At 51.6% G+C, this 15,421-nt stretch overlaps 5 protein-coding genes across 5 annotated transcripts; 2 read left to right on the top strand and 3 right to left on the bottom strand.

Annotated features, from left to right (window-relative positions):
- Nucleotides 1–160: 160 nt before the first annotated feature.
- On the bottom strand, nucleotides 161–1,316 carry LAESUDRAFT_744514 (uncharacterized protein; the record flags this gene model as incomplete). The annotated part of the gene is given in 4 exon segments (XM_040911319.1): nucleotides 161–319; nucleotides 377–1,011; nucleotides 1,066–1,183; nucleotides 1,203–1,316. The coding sequence occupies 3 exon segments, from the start codon at nucleotides 1,314–1,316 to the stop codon at nucleotides 383–385; spliced, it is 861 nt and encodes a 286-aa protein (XP_040761382.1). The 3' UTR covers nucleotides 161–319; nucleotides 377–382.
- A 287-nt stretch (nucleotides 1,317–1,603) lies between these two features.
- On the bottom strand, nucleotides 1,604–2,414 carry LAESUDRAFT_814511 (uncharacterized protein). The gene is made up of 2 exons (XM_040914592.1): nucleotides 2,297–2,414; nucleotides 1,604–2,240 (listed from the first exon to the last, which is right to left on the bottom strand). Exons 1-2 carry the CDS (start codon nucleotides 2,384–2,386, stop codon nucleotides 1,764–1,766), a joined length of 567 nt encoding a protein of 188 aa, XP_040761381.1. The 5' UTR covers nucleotides 2,387–2,414; the 3' UTR covers nucleotides 1,604–1,763.
- Nucleotides 2,415–3,104: 690 nt separating this feature from the next.
- On the top strand, nucleotides 3,105–3,732 carry LAESUDRAFT_716030 (uncharacterized protein; the record flags this gene model as incomplete). The annotated part of the gene is given in 4 exon segments (XM_040907219.1): nucleotides 3,105–3,338; nucleotides 3,381–3,414; nucleotides 3,436–3,481; nucleotides 3,501–3,732. 4 exon segments carry the CDS (start codon nucleotides 3,105–3,107, stop codon nucleotides 3,730–3,732), a joined length of 546 nt encoding a protein of 181 aa, XP_040761380.1.
- A 2,789-nt stretch (nucleotides 3,733–6,521) lies between these two features.
- LAESUDRAFT_716029 (uncharacterized protein) lies at nucleotides 6,522–8,145 on the bottom strand (the record flags this gene model as incomplete). The annotated part of the gene is given in 7 exon segments (XM_040907218.1): nucleotides 6,522–6,604; nucleotides 6,804–6,876; nucleotides 6,984–7,188; nucleotides 7,399–7,609; nucleotides 7,889–7,907; nucleotides 8,004–8,092; nucleotides 8,112–8,145. The coding sequence occupies 7 exon segments, from the start codon at nucleotides 8,143–8,145 to the stop codon at nucleotides 6,522–6,524; spliced, it is 714 nt and encodes a 237-aa protein (XP_040761379.1).
- Nucleotides 8,146–8,808: 663 nt separating this feature from the next.
- Nucleotides 8,809–12,836, top strand: LAESUDRAFT_611966 (uncharacterized protein; the record flags this gene model as incomplete). Its single annotated transcript, XM_040903173.1, has 2 exons — nucleotides 8,809–8,853; nucleotides 12,645–12,836. Coding segments are annotated over 2 exons (237 nt in total), but the record flags the coding sequence as incomplete, so codon positions are not given.
- Nucleotides 12,837–15,421: the final 2,585 nt, after the last annotated feature.

Genomic DNA, 15,421 nt, shown 5'->3' with positions numbered 1-15,421 from the left:
GACACGCCTGACAATTTTGCCACAGATGCGTCTGGTTCTCTGATGGTTACGCTTCAAATTGAGCACTGACGTCTTAAGTTCAGGATCGCAGCGACTGTAATGATCAAACAGCCGCCAAGCCATGCCATCTCTCCATTTGATAGTCTCAGATCGCTATCTCATAGATCGCTCGGCCGATCAATAAGCATATGAAACACCAAATGACCCTCTCTTTAAACAAGAATGGAGGACGAGATCCCGGTTGAAGACTCGATGCAAAAGTTTAAACGGTAACCTCAGTCTCATCACCTCATCACCTGGCCTGGAGACGTTCTTGAGACTGACACAATCGTTTTCAATAAGCATGTCTCAGATAACAATCGTGATCGCAACTCACAAGCCATTACGTACGCGTTTCAAAGGCCGCCACCCATACATCCATGGTCCTGACCTGTTCTCCCTTCTCCTTGAGTATCTCCTTCGCCGCCTGGACACTATCTCTCATAGCCATGACTAGAGCTCTTTCTCTGCTATCTTGAACACTCTCCACGACCTCCCTTTCGAAGTCCTCCGAAAGCACTGTACCCACTTCCCATCGTCCGTCCAGCATGCCCTCAGACGGGACGATTATGTCCTCTCGCACGAGCACGAGCCCCGCAGAACTCGCAGCCATCGTGATGGCTGCCGGAGACAGGACCGTCCTAATGTTGCTCGTTGACGTCAGCTTGCGACATTCTAGGGACGCTAGTGTCAAGGCGGCGAGGACGTGCGGCATGGCACGGGGATCTGTGGCGCGCAATGCATATTCTGCGATGCAGATGCGGCGCGTATGGGGGATGAGCGCGGAGAGGATGTCACGTAGTGTGTCTGCTGAAGAGAAGTACCAGATGCAGTGCGCAAGGATAGCCGTGATATAGGTGTCCGTGGTACGCGCGAGGAAATCCAGCGGGTCTGCTTGGACGAAGGATATACGTGGGCCAAGCGTGGATGCTCGGATGTGCTTCTGACCTTGGCCCAGCGTGTATGGCGAGCCTGTAGAAAATGTCACTCGATAGCGGGGTTCCGACGACGGCGAGCGCCACCAACCATAGTCGAGGCTCGCTGGGTCTACAGCAGTTACATGTCCAGCCTCGCCTATCGCCGCTGCTAGTGCAACTGTGCAGTCTCCCTGTCCACATCCAATTTCCAGAATATTCTCTCCAGGCTGTATATCAAGTCTCCACCAACTGCACGCGTTCCTCGATTTGTCCGAGAACGATATGGAATTGATTGGGAGCATGAGGATAAATCGCGGCGGTAGAGGATGGGGAATCAATAGTCGGCAGTACTTTAGACATCGGTCGTTGTTACGATACAATCTGCGAAGCGCGGCTACTACATAGTGACACTCAGAGACATAGTGACACTCAGAGTCACCGTCACCGAATGCGGGACACGATCACGTGCCTGGGTGCTACGCGTCGCGCTTGTGGCGTGTGCCGCGCTTGAGAGTAAGAGCATTTGGCGCCGCGCGCATCTTGTCTTTACTTACATAGAATGTCATTAAGATGCTCCAACCCATAGAGAGGGTGAAGCTTCAGGATACAATACGTAGCGTGAAGGCAACGACAGTCACATCAACAACGTGACACACAGACAATATGACTCGGTAATCCTCGCAAGAGCAGCAAATAAGGGACACTGGATACACTTCCAATTTCGGGAGTAACCAAAGGACACCAAGACATGCTGATAGGCAGAGTAAGTCAGTACAACCAAACTGAGAATGCTGTGCTACCTGTCGTTCAGTCATCGTCCGGCAGCACGTAGCATGCGATCCCCTGGTCGACATATCCATCATCATCGATAGCGTGGTTTCGCTCAGTCTCGTCCGTTGTGTAGAAGTGATCAGTGATCTTCGGGTTGTACACTTGGTACAGCGGAATGCTTCCGCAGATCTGATCCTCATACACATACGCCGCGATGCCCTGCCTCTTCCACCCTCCACCGTTGCTCACGACCTTCTCTGCCTGCTCCTCCGACGTGGTGTAGAAGTTGTCGGTCGTCTTCGCGGTGTAGAGCTGGTACAGAGGGGACGTGTTCACGACCTCGGAGGTGAAGACGTGACCGGCATCGCCTTGCGATTTATAACCGTCCTTACTGACCGCCTTGTCCATCGCTGACACGCTGGTCGTGTAGTAGTGGTCGGTTTGTTTCACGTTATATGCACGGAGGAACGCGACAGACGAGGATGAATCATAGCAGACCTGCCTGGCTGCCAGCTGCGGTGTGATAGACGGTTAGCAGTGTAGAAGAGCACATCATGGTATCCACTGACATCATTCAATGGATTCTCCAGCGTGGGTGCGGCACCGGTGATTGTAAGGAGCGCAGCAAGCAAGACAAATGAGGTGCGGAGAGAGAACATAGTGGCGCAGATGCTTTGAACTCAAGAGGATGAGGGGCGATGTTGCTTAGATTCACCTCCTTTTATAGGCACCATGAAGCACTGATGCAGATTCGGGCATCGTATGCTCCTTAGTCAGCCATTCGTCATGTCGTCTAGAGATGACCATATGCGGCTGCTAGGACAGACCAGCATAGATGAGCTAGTTGACAGTGATCAACAGATAGCCTCCGCAAGATCGTACTTCTTCTAGCTTCGGCACATCGAGTCAATCCAGAAGCCAGCTGAAGTCTGATCGAGACTAAATATAACTTCCATGTGGTCGTGTTCTCGGCGTAAGGAATGCACCATAATTAAGACATACCCATATGGTATCCTCGACTCCAAGTCGACTTGTTTCAGCCGCACGATCATGCCGTCCATTCACCGCGTGAAGGACAAAATCTGCAGTCACGAACATCAGACGTTGCACAGAAAACAAACACTCGAAGGAGAGCGCCCAAAAATGCCAGCCTTCCCGCAGTGTCTCACCGCACATACGACGGCATTTCGCGCCAGTAAAAAGACATTGCATGACTGAACAATCATCTGGAATGCAGGAGAATGGCGCAACGAGGCAATACGGAAGAGACACTGACAGTGTGGCGCTAGCTTGTCCCAAACAGCTCTGTACAGAGAAGCATCACGCAGATAATCCTTCAGTTGATGCATCAGCGCCTCGCCCTTTCGGTGATTGACGATGAGACCGATACTACGAGACGATCGGCGGTCCGTCAATGTGGTCAAGAAGTCTGCATGGATCGTTAAAACCGTGATTAGGACCGATAGGGTATATCATGACGTGCCGACGTTGTCCACACCGCTCCTGGTTCTGACAGCTTCCATCCAGTCTTTTTCCGACAGTCGCGGTGAATACGCTGCATCGAAGGCCCCGATCGCTAGTCAAGGCGTCACTCGACAGAGCATCTTCACTGTTAGTGAGCTCCATCGCCGCATTTTCGGTGCGTCTATCTAGGGCGCCGACGAGGAGCCCGTAAAAAAGCATATTGGTAAGTTCTTTCCGCGAATAGATGCAACATCGGACATAGAACTGCTCCGATGCATACTGCTCACCATGTTTACTTCGTTCTGATAGAAACTTCCAAAGTTTGAACGGGAGTCAGGCATCTTGCGGGCTTTGTGGGCAGATTTTCACCTGGGGGAAACTCAGCGGATCGAAGAGCAACACATCCATGAAGGAGGACCGAGTCATCGACGCTTTTGTGCGCTCATTTTCCCAGGAAAAGGAAATGGAAGAAAACCGCACCTATACTTGGGCAAGACTTTACGCCGTCAACCACAATTTCCTGAGAGAAGTGGGTCTTTGAGCGCAATAGTCTAGTCACAGTAGCTACCCTGCCCTTGATGCATGGCCTTTGTCGGCTGTGGCAGAGAGTATCCACGGGTGCCGAATGGCTATGAGGACAGGTCTGCTATTTTGAGTTAACCTGGGACACCAGAAAAAGATTCGCCGTCAGCAATCTGAGAAACTGCCATTAGGCAAAGTGGTGTGGTATTTACATCCTAGGCCAGGCGCAATATAGTTGCACATTCCATTCGTCTGTCAGGCTACCCTTCACTGTGTGACTTACCGCCAAAAGTGGTGGTGAAGCCCAAACCACATGCCTGTTCTGGTAAATTCCATCCACTTCGCTTCCAGTCTTCCAGTACGCAGTGACGCACGCACCTGTCTGAATGAACAAAAGGAAGGATTAATGCGTCAGCCGACTCGCTCGCATCTCTAACGCTTTCTCCGAGCGGTTGGTTCAACTAATGTGAAAGATTCTGCACGTTCAAAGTGGCCGTAAGCATCCACATGACTCCCAGAGCATCAAGAACCCCGAATATGGCATAACATAAGGCGGGGATAACAAGCGTCCCGGTGAATACCATATAGGGCATCCTCAACAAGGCCTGTGGAGACGAAGAAGCATGTGCCAAATGTCTCTCGCTCTAAGATGAAAAAAATGGTAAGCAGTGATTTGCACTCACCACACGAGAATAAGTCTAAATGGTCAGAAACAGGTCAGAATTGTTGGAGATAGTGGCTATACTAGCCTGCTAGTCTCCTCGTTTCGGATGATATGCGGCAGCCTTTGACTTTGATGAAGTTTCAGTCAGAATTATTCAAGAATTCCGCGGAAAGGACGTCCCAAAAAACAAATCTCACTGCAGAGCATCTACGTCGTCCTGAATATCCGTTGAAAATACAGGGCAGAGGAGAATCTTGCAAATTGCGGATAACATGGCTGACCTGCTGGCTAAAAACAGCAGTTGGTCATGCAGTCAGGACTTTGTTCAGCGTATTCTGCCGGGTATGTCATGGCCGGCGAGGCTTCCCATCATGAAATAATATGCACAACTTCGACCTTGCTTGCTCAACTTGCAGCTTGAATGATAAGCTTGCCACATTGAAACTGATAGAGCACTCTACTTGAAGAGCGGGCCCGTTCCAGAGCATCCAGGTAAACAATCATGAACCGGCGAAGACATGTTATCGTTCAAGAAAGAATTCCACTCAGTTGTAGCACGCAGTCTAGATAGATTGGCTAAAGCAGCAATGTTTTTCAGGAGCCAATGGATTGGGAAACGGCGCTCGACAAAGACGGGAGTGCGGCGTGAGAATCAGTTTCATGTTCACGTTTGTGGCTGCCAGACATCGCTCAGCGAGCGCAGCTCTTTGAATTGCTGGGCGAAACGTGCCTAATTCAACTTCTCGGAGTGCTAGGCTGTAAATAACCTCAAGAAGTTTCTCCAGCTGAAGTTTGTGGATTTCAAAGAGCCTTACTACAATTATGTACTGGCAAAAGGGCCCCTTTGGCCGGGGAGCCACCGACGCGTCGCAGTCACGTGCGGGAGTCGGGAAAATGTCCGGTTTCGGAGTTGACTTTCGTCCGACTGCTGCTCGCCACCTCGTTGTGCTGGCTACGAGCTACAGTACGGTACGAGCTGGTGCTTCTACATTGTAATCGCAACTCAAACCTGTCCAGCATAAGACAGACTATCATTGAGGAGGTGTGACCGGGCCGAGTCCTTGTTTGCTTAGGATTTCGCTCACTGCAACTAAGGCTCCAACTATTTATACTATTTACACTCCTGAGGTGTAAATAAATAGTATATAGTAAACAGTTGGTATATATGTAGTATAAACAGTTTATATAAAGATTATATAGTTTTTTTGTCCCATCTCTTAGTGGAGTTCTACTCAACTGTGAGCAGCCCCTGTGATTGTTGGGACCCTTTAGGAGCTGGGTGCATCAACACACACATGATAGTGAGCAGAAAACAAGCATTCAACTTCAACACTTGCACCACGAATGACAAGAAAATCTCATGTCATACAAAAAATAACAAGAAACTCATGTTCATGAGTCTATATGTTGATCAACTGTCAGTGGTGGCTTCTATCAAACACGATGACTTTCAATTGGCTCACTATTGCACTGTCAAATCTATCAATTGTGCACTCAATAGTCTTATGTCATCACAAAACTATTTATACTATATATAAACATCTATTTACTATATACAGCCCAACCTGTAAATAAACAGATATAGTAAACAGTTAAAACTATTTAACATAGTATATAGATAGAAATGTTGGAGCCTTAACTGCAACTCGTTAATGTAAGTTTTTTCTTTGTGGTAATCCCGTATGTTCGCAGGAATGAGAGTCATGGTACTTGTTTTAGATCACATTCATTAGCTTTGCGACCTCCATCTGTATCCCCACCAATTCATTCAGCATGAATATCTTGACTCTCAACAAGGACGTCCTCCATGTCCTCATGTCGCATCTTCCAATCCCCAATGCTTGGAGATTCTACATGACGTGCCACACAGCACGGAAAATTGCACTGCAGAGATGTTTGTCGAAGGTCGAGCTGAGGAAAGGCAGGGAGACTCGGTGGTTCTGCGACTTTATGCTAGCGGACGCCTCGCGCCGAATACTTCACTTCAGGAACCTCATACTTTGGATTTCAGCATTCAACTTCAACTCAGGCATCGCCAACGACGAGGATGATTATGATGTTTTTTATTACTATTCTCCCGAATGCTCAGGCTCATACTTAGATGATGCTGTGGTGGCCTCTTTCACTCGAGTCATGCGACTCGCTCAGTTAAAGGCGATCAAGATCTGATCGTATGGCCATGGAGGTGCAAGATTGTGGTTCCCTTCCATTCCGTGTCTTGTGGATGCTATTATAGCGCAACAATGTCTTGATGTCATTGAAATTGAAGACGCGGATACTAGAGTATTCGACACGTTATCACAGATGAAAAGCCGCTTCCGAAGCATTCATTTATATTGTTCATCACTGTCTGACGGCGAAGATGTTCGTTGAGGTCCCCTTGAAGTCAACTGCCGGTTCCTACTTCCGTTCGTTGACTCGCTTACTGTTCTTCGTCTCATCGGAATATATAATACTTTTGCTCTCAAGATGGAAGGCAAATGGCCCGCATTGCAGGAGCTGACCGTTAAGTATATGTCGGTCAGCCTTGAGACTATAGCAACTGCATGTCCCAATCTGCGCAGTCTCTGCCTCATAAAATGCCAGATCACCGATCCACCACTCACCCGTCTCCTCCTACTAGATCGTGTATCTTTCTCGAAAGTGGTGTCCATGTCAGGATCTGTTCGCAGAGTCCACATCATGAAACACGAAGTACCGGGACGGCTGGACATGGGAGCGCTGGAGACGATGGATCCAATCGTGTTGAGTTGCTGTTTCGATGCAGAGAGCTTGTCCCTGGTAGCTGCAAAGTGTAGGAGCTTGAAGTTCCTAGAAATCTCCGTGCCATATGGCTTCAGTGTACGTGCAGAGGTCTTTGCAAGCAGTATGATTCATTGAACATCTTTGCTCGGTAGTCAATCGACACTTCGCGACTCAAAGATCTACAGACTACCGCTGCGCACTCTTGTTCACAAAGTTAGGCAGATGACTTCGGCCCTCTGTCCGCTGATTTTGCGGTCAAGATCACAATGAGTATACCAACTCTGGAGTATGTGGGCCATGAAGAGCTGCTGCCATTCATTTGGAACATGACTTGTGATAGTCATCCGTGGTTCCGGGTCATTTCTCGTCTGGAGGGTGCCCTCCCTGTGTTGGAAAAGCTCAATAACGCCGAGATCGAGGTCATATGGAACATGCTTCTCAATACTCCCCACATGTAAGAAGTTGACGGGCCTGACTTTCTTTGTTGCTGTGGGTTTCGTTTGCATAGTATGCATCAACGGCTCTAATGAACATCGCAGGATGTTGCGGGTTGCTTGTAGGCCACATTAGCTGTTTGCGTTTCCTGGTTTCTCTCCTGCATGTGACTCTTTGAACTATCTTTGTGCGAGATAAATACAAAATGGCCGAGGATCAGTACGATATTTCTTTATGCATCGAAACATCCATATATTTCAACTTCTTTGTGATGTCCTATCACCTCAGCCGAAACGACAGCTACGGGAATTCTCATAAGACAATGATGCACCTTGTTGGTCGGCCCACTGCTAGATGAGCATGCGCATGCGTGGTTCTGAATCTAACGATGCTTTCACGATATGGTGGTCAGTCAGTTGGCACTTTCGAACCCGAGATTGACTTACCATCACGCATCGTATTCCTCTAGTACCAATGTTCTGCGGCCCATCTCCTCCCATTGCACTATGCGAGCTGGCCATCCACACATATGAGCCTTCATAACGACTACTTACAGGGCTTGTCGAGACACTGTCGCGACGAGCTCATGTTGTCGACTGATCATTTCTGACTTACCTCGCCATTGTTCCATAATTAAAACATTTATAAGTATGTGTTGTTCAAGGGGGAGAAATGAATGTGATAGACCTAAAATCAGCGAGCAAGGAACAAACTCAGAGTCAATACAAAACGTGTTCCGCCCATGCCGAGAAGCACTATCCACCAGCATAACCTCCGAATTCGATTGCGGCAGGTCGATCATGTAAGAATTACAATGTACAGCTCACTCGCCACGGTAGAGAGTGTATGGTAGTAAGACTCGAGATCCGTAACACGTTGGTGATAATGCTATCCCGGACGTTATATAGAGCTGGTCGCTTTACGCAGACTAAGTCTAATCACGATTCAGCATTCAATATGGATGCTCCCAGGTGATTGCAGCTAATTAATGTGCGCGTGCTCATCAGCCAAGGTCTGGATATTCGTCCGGGACTTTTGAGTCGGTGGAATTGTCACATTGCAGACCCAAGCACACTCATTGTAAAACTTCAAGCAGATAATAGTAACTGGCCTCGAAAGAAAAGGGCTACATTTATTCAGACAGACAAAAACCCTTCTTGTCTCTTTACCACCATGTCCTCATCAAGCGCCCAACCGGCAACTGCAACTGACGTCGAGATGGAGACCGCCACTGTAGAGCGTGCCCCCCCGGGGGAGTCTCCTTTGGCCAGTGAAAGTAATGTCAAACCGTTACCTGTCTCAGCCCCGCCGGGAACTGCATTCCTAAGGGACTTACTCACCGACCTAGAGCACGTCCTCCAACGGCCCTTATGCATGGTCACCCTGGCCAAAGACCCAGTTATCACGGAGGATCTCAGTGAGGGCATCATCGACATCGTCGACGCCCTTGCGGACACCTTCGCGGACGTCCAGAATCGACTCCTCAACAACGAGGAGGTCATGAAAACGAGAGTCAGCAAAGGGGCATCCGCCATCTTTGCCGCCATCATCTGACAGTGCGCTGGCGATATGGACCTCCTGGGAATGTCCACGCATGCTAACCCTGTGCCTGAGCACATACAGTCCACCATCGTGAAGGGCATTGAGGCGAGCGTCCGTGCGGCAACCGTCACCATCGATGCACGCCTATCTGCCATCAAAGCCACCTTGGCCCAATCCCGTCCGCTGCTGGCACCCCCGGGTCCCCCCGCGGGTCTGCGCAAACAAACTGCAAAGTCCTTCTCGGACGCCGCCTGAGCCACGCACGGGGACAACATGTCCGCTGAGCCAGCCACCAAGAAGGCGGCCGCCAAGGTGCCGCCACCGCCACTGCCACCGACTGACAAAACCTACCACACTTTGCTCACTCCAGAGCAGGTAACCCGCATTCGCGCAACCACCCCTGCCATCTGGTATCAGCGCATCACCCAGCGAATCCAGGAAGCGGAAGCCTGGTCGAAGGTAACCTTTCGTGGCATGCGCCTTGCCCCAAACAAGGTGCTCCTAACTTTCTCTCATGACTCTCCAGACATGCTTATCCGAGATGCTCTGTGGGCCATCTGCGTCATCCTCGATCTTGAGCCCTGCGCTGCCTCTCCGGCCCCAGCGGGCGCACACACCGTCGTGCTGCCCCAGGGTTTTCGTCCCGTTTTGCCCACTGTAAAGCTTTTCGTTCTGGCGTGCCCGCGGCGCCACCCCGTGAGCGGCTCTCTGCTCACCGGGGAAGAAATCATGACCGAGCTCCGTACCAATCCCATTTTCGTGGATGTATATTTCAATGGCATACCTGCTTTCACCACTTTTGCGGGGCCGGAGGACACGCGGGAGCGCGCGCCCCTGATTTTCTCCATCGAAGACTCCAAGCGAGACTTCTGTTCGCATTTCCTGATTGGCTGTGACAACCGTGGTGAGCCCTCCATGTCCGTTTGGTTCATGGGAGCTCGGCTCCTCGTGAAGCGCTCTAAGGACAAACCTGTCCTGTGCCAATGCAAACGCTGCTGGGCTCTGACCCACACTGAGCACTTCTGCAAGTGCAAACTGCCCCTCTGCCGCTTCTGCGGCAAGGACACCCATACTACCGATCAGCACCGTGCCGCTTGCAGTGCCTGTGCCCTTAAAAACAATCCCGCTACCGTCCCGTGTCCGTCCACACATTTCTTCTGCCGTGTCTGTGGAATCCATGGTGAGCACCATGCGGCTGACCCATCTTGCACAGCGCATGCTCAGTACTGCATTCCTTCGCTGCCCACCACCGCTGCATCATGAATCTTACAACCGCACAACTGAATGTAGCCCGTTCGAATCCACAGCTCCATAGCCTTTTGGCCAATTCTTCGTTTGATTTGTATTTTATCCAAGAACCTTGGTGGGGGCGCATTGGGTCTGACACCCCTCACGGGGTGGAATCCGGTGCCCCTGTCTTCGGCACTGTCAATGCAGTGCCCTTTAACCTTACCACTTTCCACCTCCCTCATTCCAACCCAACCCCCAGGTCGCGCATCAGCTGCCTGGTGCGGAAACATCTCTTTGATTCCTTTCATATTACGCTCCGTTCGGATATCTCCTCCCATCCTGACATGCTTGTCCTCTTTTTCGTATCTCGTGCGTCGAACGGTGAACAGTTTCTGGTTGTTAATGTCTATAACGATGCACCCGTGACTGGCCAGTCCGGCCTTCGACACCTTCTTTCTTCTTCGTTTCTGCCTAATGTCCCGATCCTGCTATGCGGGGACTTTAACATGCACCATCCCCTCTGGGCATGGGAGCATCGCGCTCTCCGTACCATAACTAGAGGTGCGGACGACCTGGTCCAGTGGACCGTCGACCATCACCTACAGCTATTCACTGAGCCTCACCTCCCCACCCATACCATCAGAGGAAATCCCTCCACAGGCGCCATCATCGATCTGGTGTGGGCCTTGAGCAGCCCCCAGTTGGCTCTCTCCCAATATGCAGTCGAGGATTCCCCTTGGGCCTCAGACCATTCACTCATTACTTATACCATCTGCACCGAGGCCACTCCCGCGGAAGTTGACCTTGGCTTCCGTGTGGACCCCTCCCTGCGAAGCGAATGGCTCGACGCCATTGAAATTGCCCTCCTAACCAACCCTCCTTCCCCTAGCTACTCCTCCACCCTTGACCTCGATCAGGGTGCTGCGGCGCTCTTGCGTGCCATTGCGGCTGCCAATGTTACCACCTTCCCGCCACGCACCCACGCCCACTGACCATCACAACTATGGTGAAATGACGGCTGTGACTTCGCTCGCTGGTGAGTCCAGAATGCCGCCGACCCTGAGGAGCGTCGGCGCGTCAAGCGCGACCTCCAACAAGCTATTCGCATGGCACGCAAGGAGTGGGCCATTGCGGCAGCCTCCCAACTACAACACACCAATCCCTGGCAACTTTTCTCGTGGACCAAGGGGCAACGTACCCCGGTGCTGTCCATCATTTGAGCACGTAATGAGTCTTTCAGTCTGCCTGACGACATCGGGCAGGTGCTCACTGAGCATTATTTTCCTCCTTCTCCGTCTCTTCCTTCTTTGAACCTCATTGTTTCCCCTCCATACCCATCACTGCGAGCACCCCACCCTCTTCTCGAGAGTGAGGTGTCCACGGCGCTGACGTCTACTTCCCTCCTGTCAGCTCCGGGTCCCTCCGGAACCTCCTGGAGGCTCGTTCGGTGGCTCTGGCAGTCCACCGCGCACCACGCTCTTTATGAGTTCGTAGCTGCATCCCTTTCGCTGGGGCACCTTCCCTCTTCATTGAAGGTAGCAGCGCTTGTTTTCATTTCCAAACCGGGCAAGCCTGACTATACGGCACCGAGCGCGTACCGGCCCATCGCCCTGCTCGAAACTCTGAGCAAGCTCTTAGAGAAAGTGGTAGCTGCACGCCTAAATTGGCAGATCAGCGCCCTGCACCTCATCCCGGGCACACAGTTCGGCAGCCGCTCACAGCACTCTGTTATTGATGTGGGCATGCATCTGACCCACACCATTCGCACCGCTTGGGTGAACAGTTTTTCTGCCTCGCTTCTCTGCATGGACATCGAGGGGTACTACAATAACATCCATCACGATGTCCTGCATTCTATTCTTCTCTCCCTCGGTTTCCCCACCAATGAAGTCCGGTGGATCTCATCATTCCTTGCTGACCGCTCCATTTCACCCAAACTACAAGGGGAGCTCAGCTCTTCCTACCCCGTCACCGCTCTTGGCATTCTCCAGGGCTCGCCCCTCTCACCTGTGCTATCCACCATATACTCTTCTCCCCTTTATCACGCACTTGATCCCTTTCTCTATCTGCAGCAAACTGTTGCAGGATATGTAGACGACTTCACGCTCCTTATAGTTTCCCCATCGCTTAGACACAACATCACCCTCCTGCGGGACACCCTTCCCACCATCGCTCGATCCCTGGGCATGCTCGGCCTCACTGTCGGCATGCCCAAGACGGAGCTCATTCACTTCTGTTCATCGGCCGCTGGCCTATCCTCTAACCCCCCTTTGATTTTTCAGTGGGACGGGCACCAAGAACGTCTGGAGCTGAAGCCCTACCTCAGGTGGCTCGGCCTCTGGCTTGATCGCACCCTGTCATTTGAGCATCACATTCGTGTCATGGCAGCGCGTGCTCAGTCCCGGGTCATCGCCCTGCACCAACTCGCAAACACCCAGCGAGGCATCTCGGTCGCCCAAGCCCGCCTTCTCTATCTCTCTACCGTTTTGCCCGTGCTCACCTTTGGCAGCCCCATCTGGTACAATCCCCGTGCGCTGCGTGCCCTTTTCTACCCGCTCGAATGCATTCAAACCATGGCGCTGCGGTGGTTCCTCGGAGCGTGGAAGTCCACTCCGCAGGTCGCTCTGAACCTCATTGCCAGCGTGCTCCCGATGAAGCAGCAGCTGCAGCGCCTATCAAACCTCGCGGCCGTGTGACTGCTCACCCTCCCACGGCATCACCCTGTCGCCACCTGCTTGAGCGATCAGGCCCACCTATACCCGCCCCAGTTCACCCTCCTCAACCCCTCCGTTCGCCATCGCCGTGCGGAACACACCCCGATCACTACCCTGGAGGAAGAGCTACTGCGCGACTCCATGCGCACTGATCCTTTCCTCCAGCCACCATGGGAGGTGCCGCACCCGTGGGGAACGTGGGTCATCACACTCATTCCTGCTCCCACTAAGGAAGCATCCACCCATCATGTAGACTCTGTTCTTGCCCCGCTTTTATCTGCTCACTTCTCAGACCCCACAGCCCTCTGGGTGTTCACCGACGGCTCCCAAACCTCTCACCCACTTCCGGCCCCCCGTCATCGTGCAGCAGGAGCAGGTGTGTGCATCTATCATCACTCCGCCCTTAAATTTCAACGTGCATGGGGAATGGGACATCGAGCCGAGGTCTTCGACGCAGAGCTCTTTGCCATCACGACCGTGTCTTCATTTTTTCGTGGCTTTCTTAACGCCTATTCCACCATTTCAACTATTTACATCTGCACAGACAATCACGCCGCCCTGTCTCTCCTCTTTTCCCTGAGCCCCCATCCGGGGCAACCTTTCTCTTTCACTTTCCGGAAACACCTCTCGCCACTCATGAGCGATTTCCCTAATTTAACCATCACATTGGTTTGGGTACCGGGTCACCGTGGAGTACTGGGCAACGAAGTCGCCGACCGCCTCGCCAAGGCGGCTGTGTCCCAACCCGAAACCATCTGCCCCACAATTGCATGGGTGCGGAGGTGGGCACGTGAGTGAGCGACCTCCTCTTGGCAGGAGGAATATGCAGTGACTGATCGTCCCACTGCACTGCGTGAAGCCTGGCCCTGGGCCCCCTCCACCACCCTTCACTCTGTTTTCTGCTCCGGCGGTTATTCTCGGAACACCGAGGGTCGATTTGTCCAGGCCGTAGTTGGTCATGGCCACATCGGCACTTTCTTTGACTCACGTTACCACCGTAGTTTTCGCGGATGCATTTGCAACCATGCGCTCCTTAACTCACGCACACACACACTACTTAGCTGCCCGCTGCACGATGATGCCTGGCACATCCTATTCGGCATTGCCAATCCCACCCGCACCCACCTCCGCCGCCTATGGAAACACCCAGAGGGCTTGGACCGTCTCGCATATTTCATAGCCACCACTCCTGCTTTCACCTCAGCGAGCCTCACGCCATTTGACCCAGGCTAATCGCCCCACCCACGGCTCTGCTGCCCTTTCATTTTCCCCTTAATTATGCCCACCCTGAGTTGCACCGCACCGTAGTGTACGCCCGTGCCTGTACATCCTCCCTTTAAATGCCGCACATAGTGCGAGATAGAAATAAATGCCAAAAAAAAAAAAAAAAATTCAGACGGAACCTTGTAAAAGTCAGGGAAGCAACCTTACTCAGATCAGATGGAGTAGACACTTGTCAATGTGGTCGGGTGTACCGCAAACGAGGAACACAACAGATAGTTTCTTCCTAATTGTCGACTCATTTCGATCATATGGGCGTGCTACTCACAGGTTCTGGTTCATGTCTTTGCTTGTAAATTGGCTTTGTGCATCTTCAATCGTTTCTACAGCACCATACCAGCAGGTATATCAGCATGTGAAGAAGATCTTGAAAATGATGCAGGATGCAGAATGATACATCGATATTCTCTGTAGGCAAGAAAGCATAATTTGATGGCCTACAGAGCCTGCGTGCCAGCATCTATGGCGCATTGCTGACATTGCGGAGATTCTCATCGAACTTTAGGTGGGATAGCATCAGATGTGTCTACTGAAACCGACACGCCTGTGGCTCTTCCTCTCGGTGATCAAAGAGTGCTTTGAGTAATGAGAGATTCCAATGAAGAGGACAAAATGCACTCAAGGAATTTACGAGTCTACGTAGGCTTGTCCCCATTGTGTGACTCGACGAGAAGAGAGGACTTGCTAGGCATGATAACAACATTGCATTGAATCATGGTGGTGTCCTTCCATCGAGCCCTCAATACAGAGCGGCATGTGTCCGGCAGCAAAAATTTTCCACCTTGACTCTTGAGCGAGTCCTGAACTTGAGCCTGGAAGGTCAGCACAGATCCTCGCCATGGGACTTGAGTGCTAGCTTGAGCCGTCATAAGTGATATCTCTCTGGCAGCATGTCCAATCATGAGTCTGGCATGCCTAACTGTCACGGTAACACCGGACAAGAGATCAAAAAGACTAAAAAGGGACAGTCACATGGAACGTGCTGCCCTGATCCCTCTGATCCCAAAAGTATCCCCCTGAACCTTATGTGATGCAAGAGCCTGTTGACTTACTGGTCGATGTGGCAGGCACAGGAAAGGGTGAGAGATATATGAAGG

This window comes from Laetiporus sulphureus, assembly GCF_001632365.1.
Source record: "Laetiporus sulphureus 93-53 unplaced genomic scaffold LAESUscaffold_38, whole genome shotgun sequence".
In the NCBI taxonomy this organism is placed as follows: Eukaryota; Fungi; Basidiomycota; class Agaricomycetes; order Polyporales; family Laetiporaceae; genus Laetiporus; species Laetiporus sulphureus.
Note: the sequence above shows the minus strand (reverse complement) of the source record. Positions and strands in the feature narration are given on the sequence as shown.

Bases quoted from the DNA above. Each gene is read 5' to 3' on its own strand.
- LAESUDRAFT_814511 (XM_040914592.1), bottom strand. From the start codon at position 2,386: ATGTTCTCTCTCCGCACCTCATTTGTCTTGCTTGCTGCGCTCCTTACA. The intron at 2,241-2,296 runs GTCAGTGGATAC...ATCACACCGCAG, and splicing joins TGGAGAATCCATTGAATGAT to CTGGCAGCCAGGCAGGTCTG.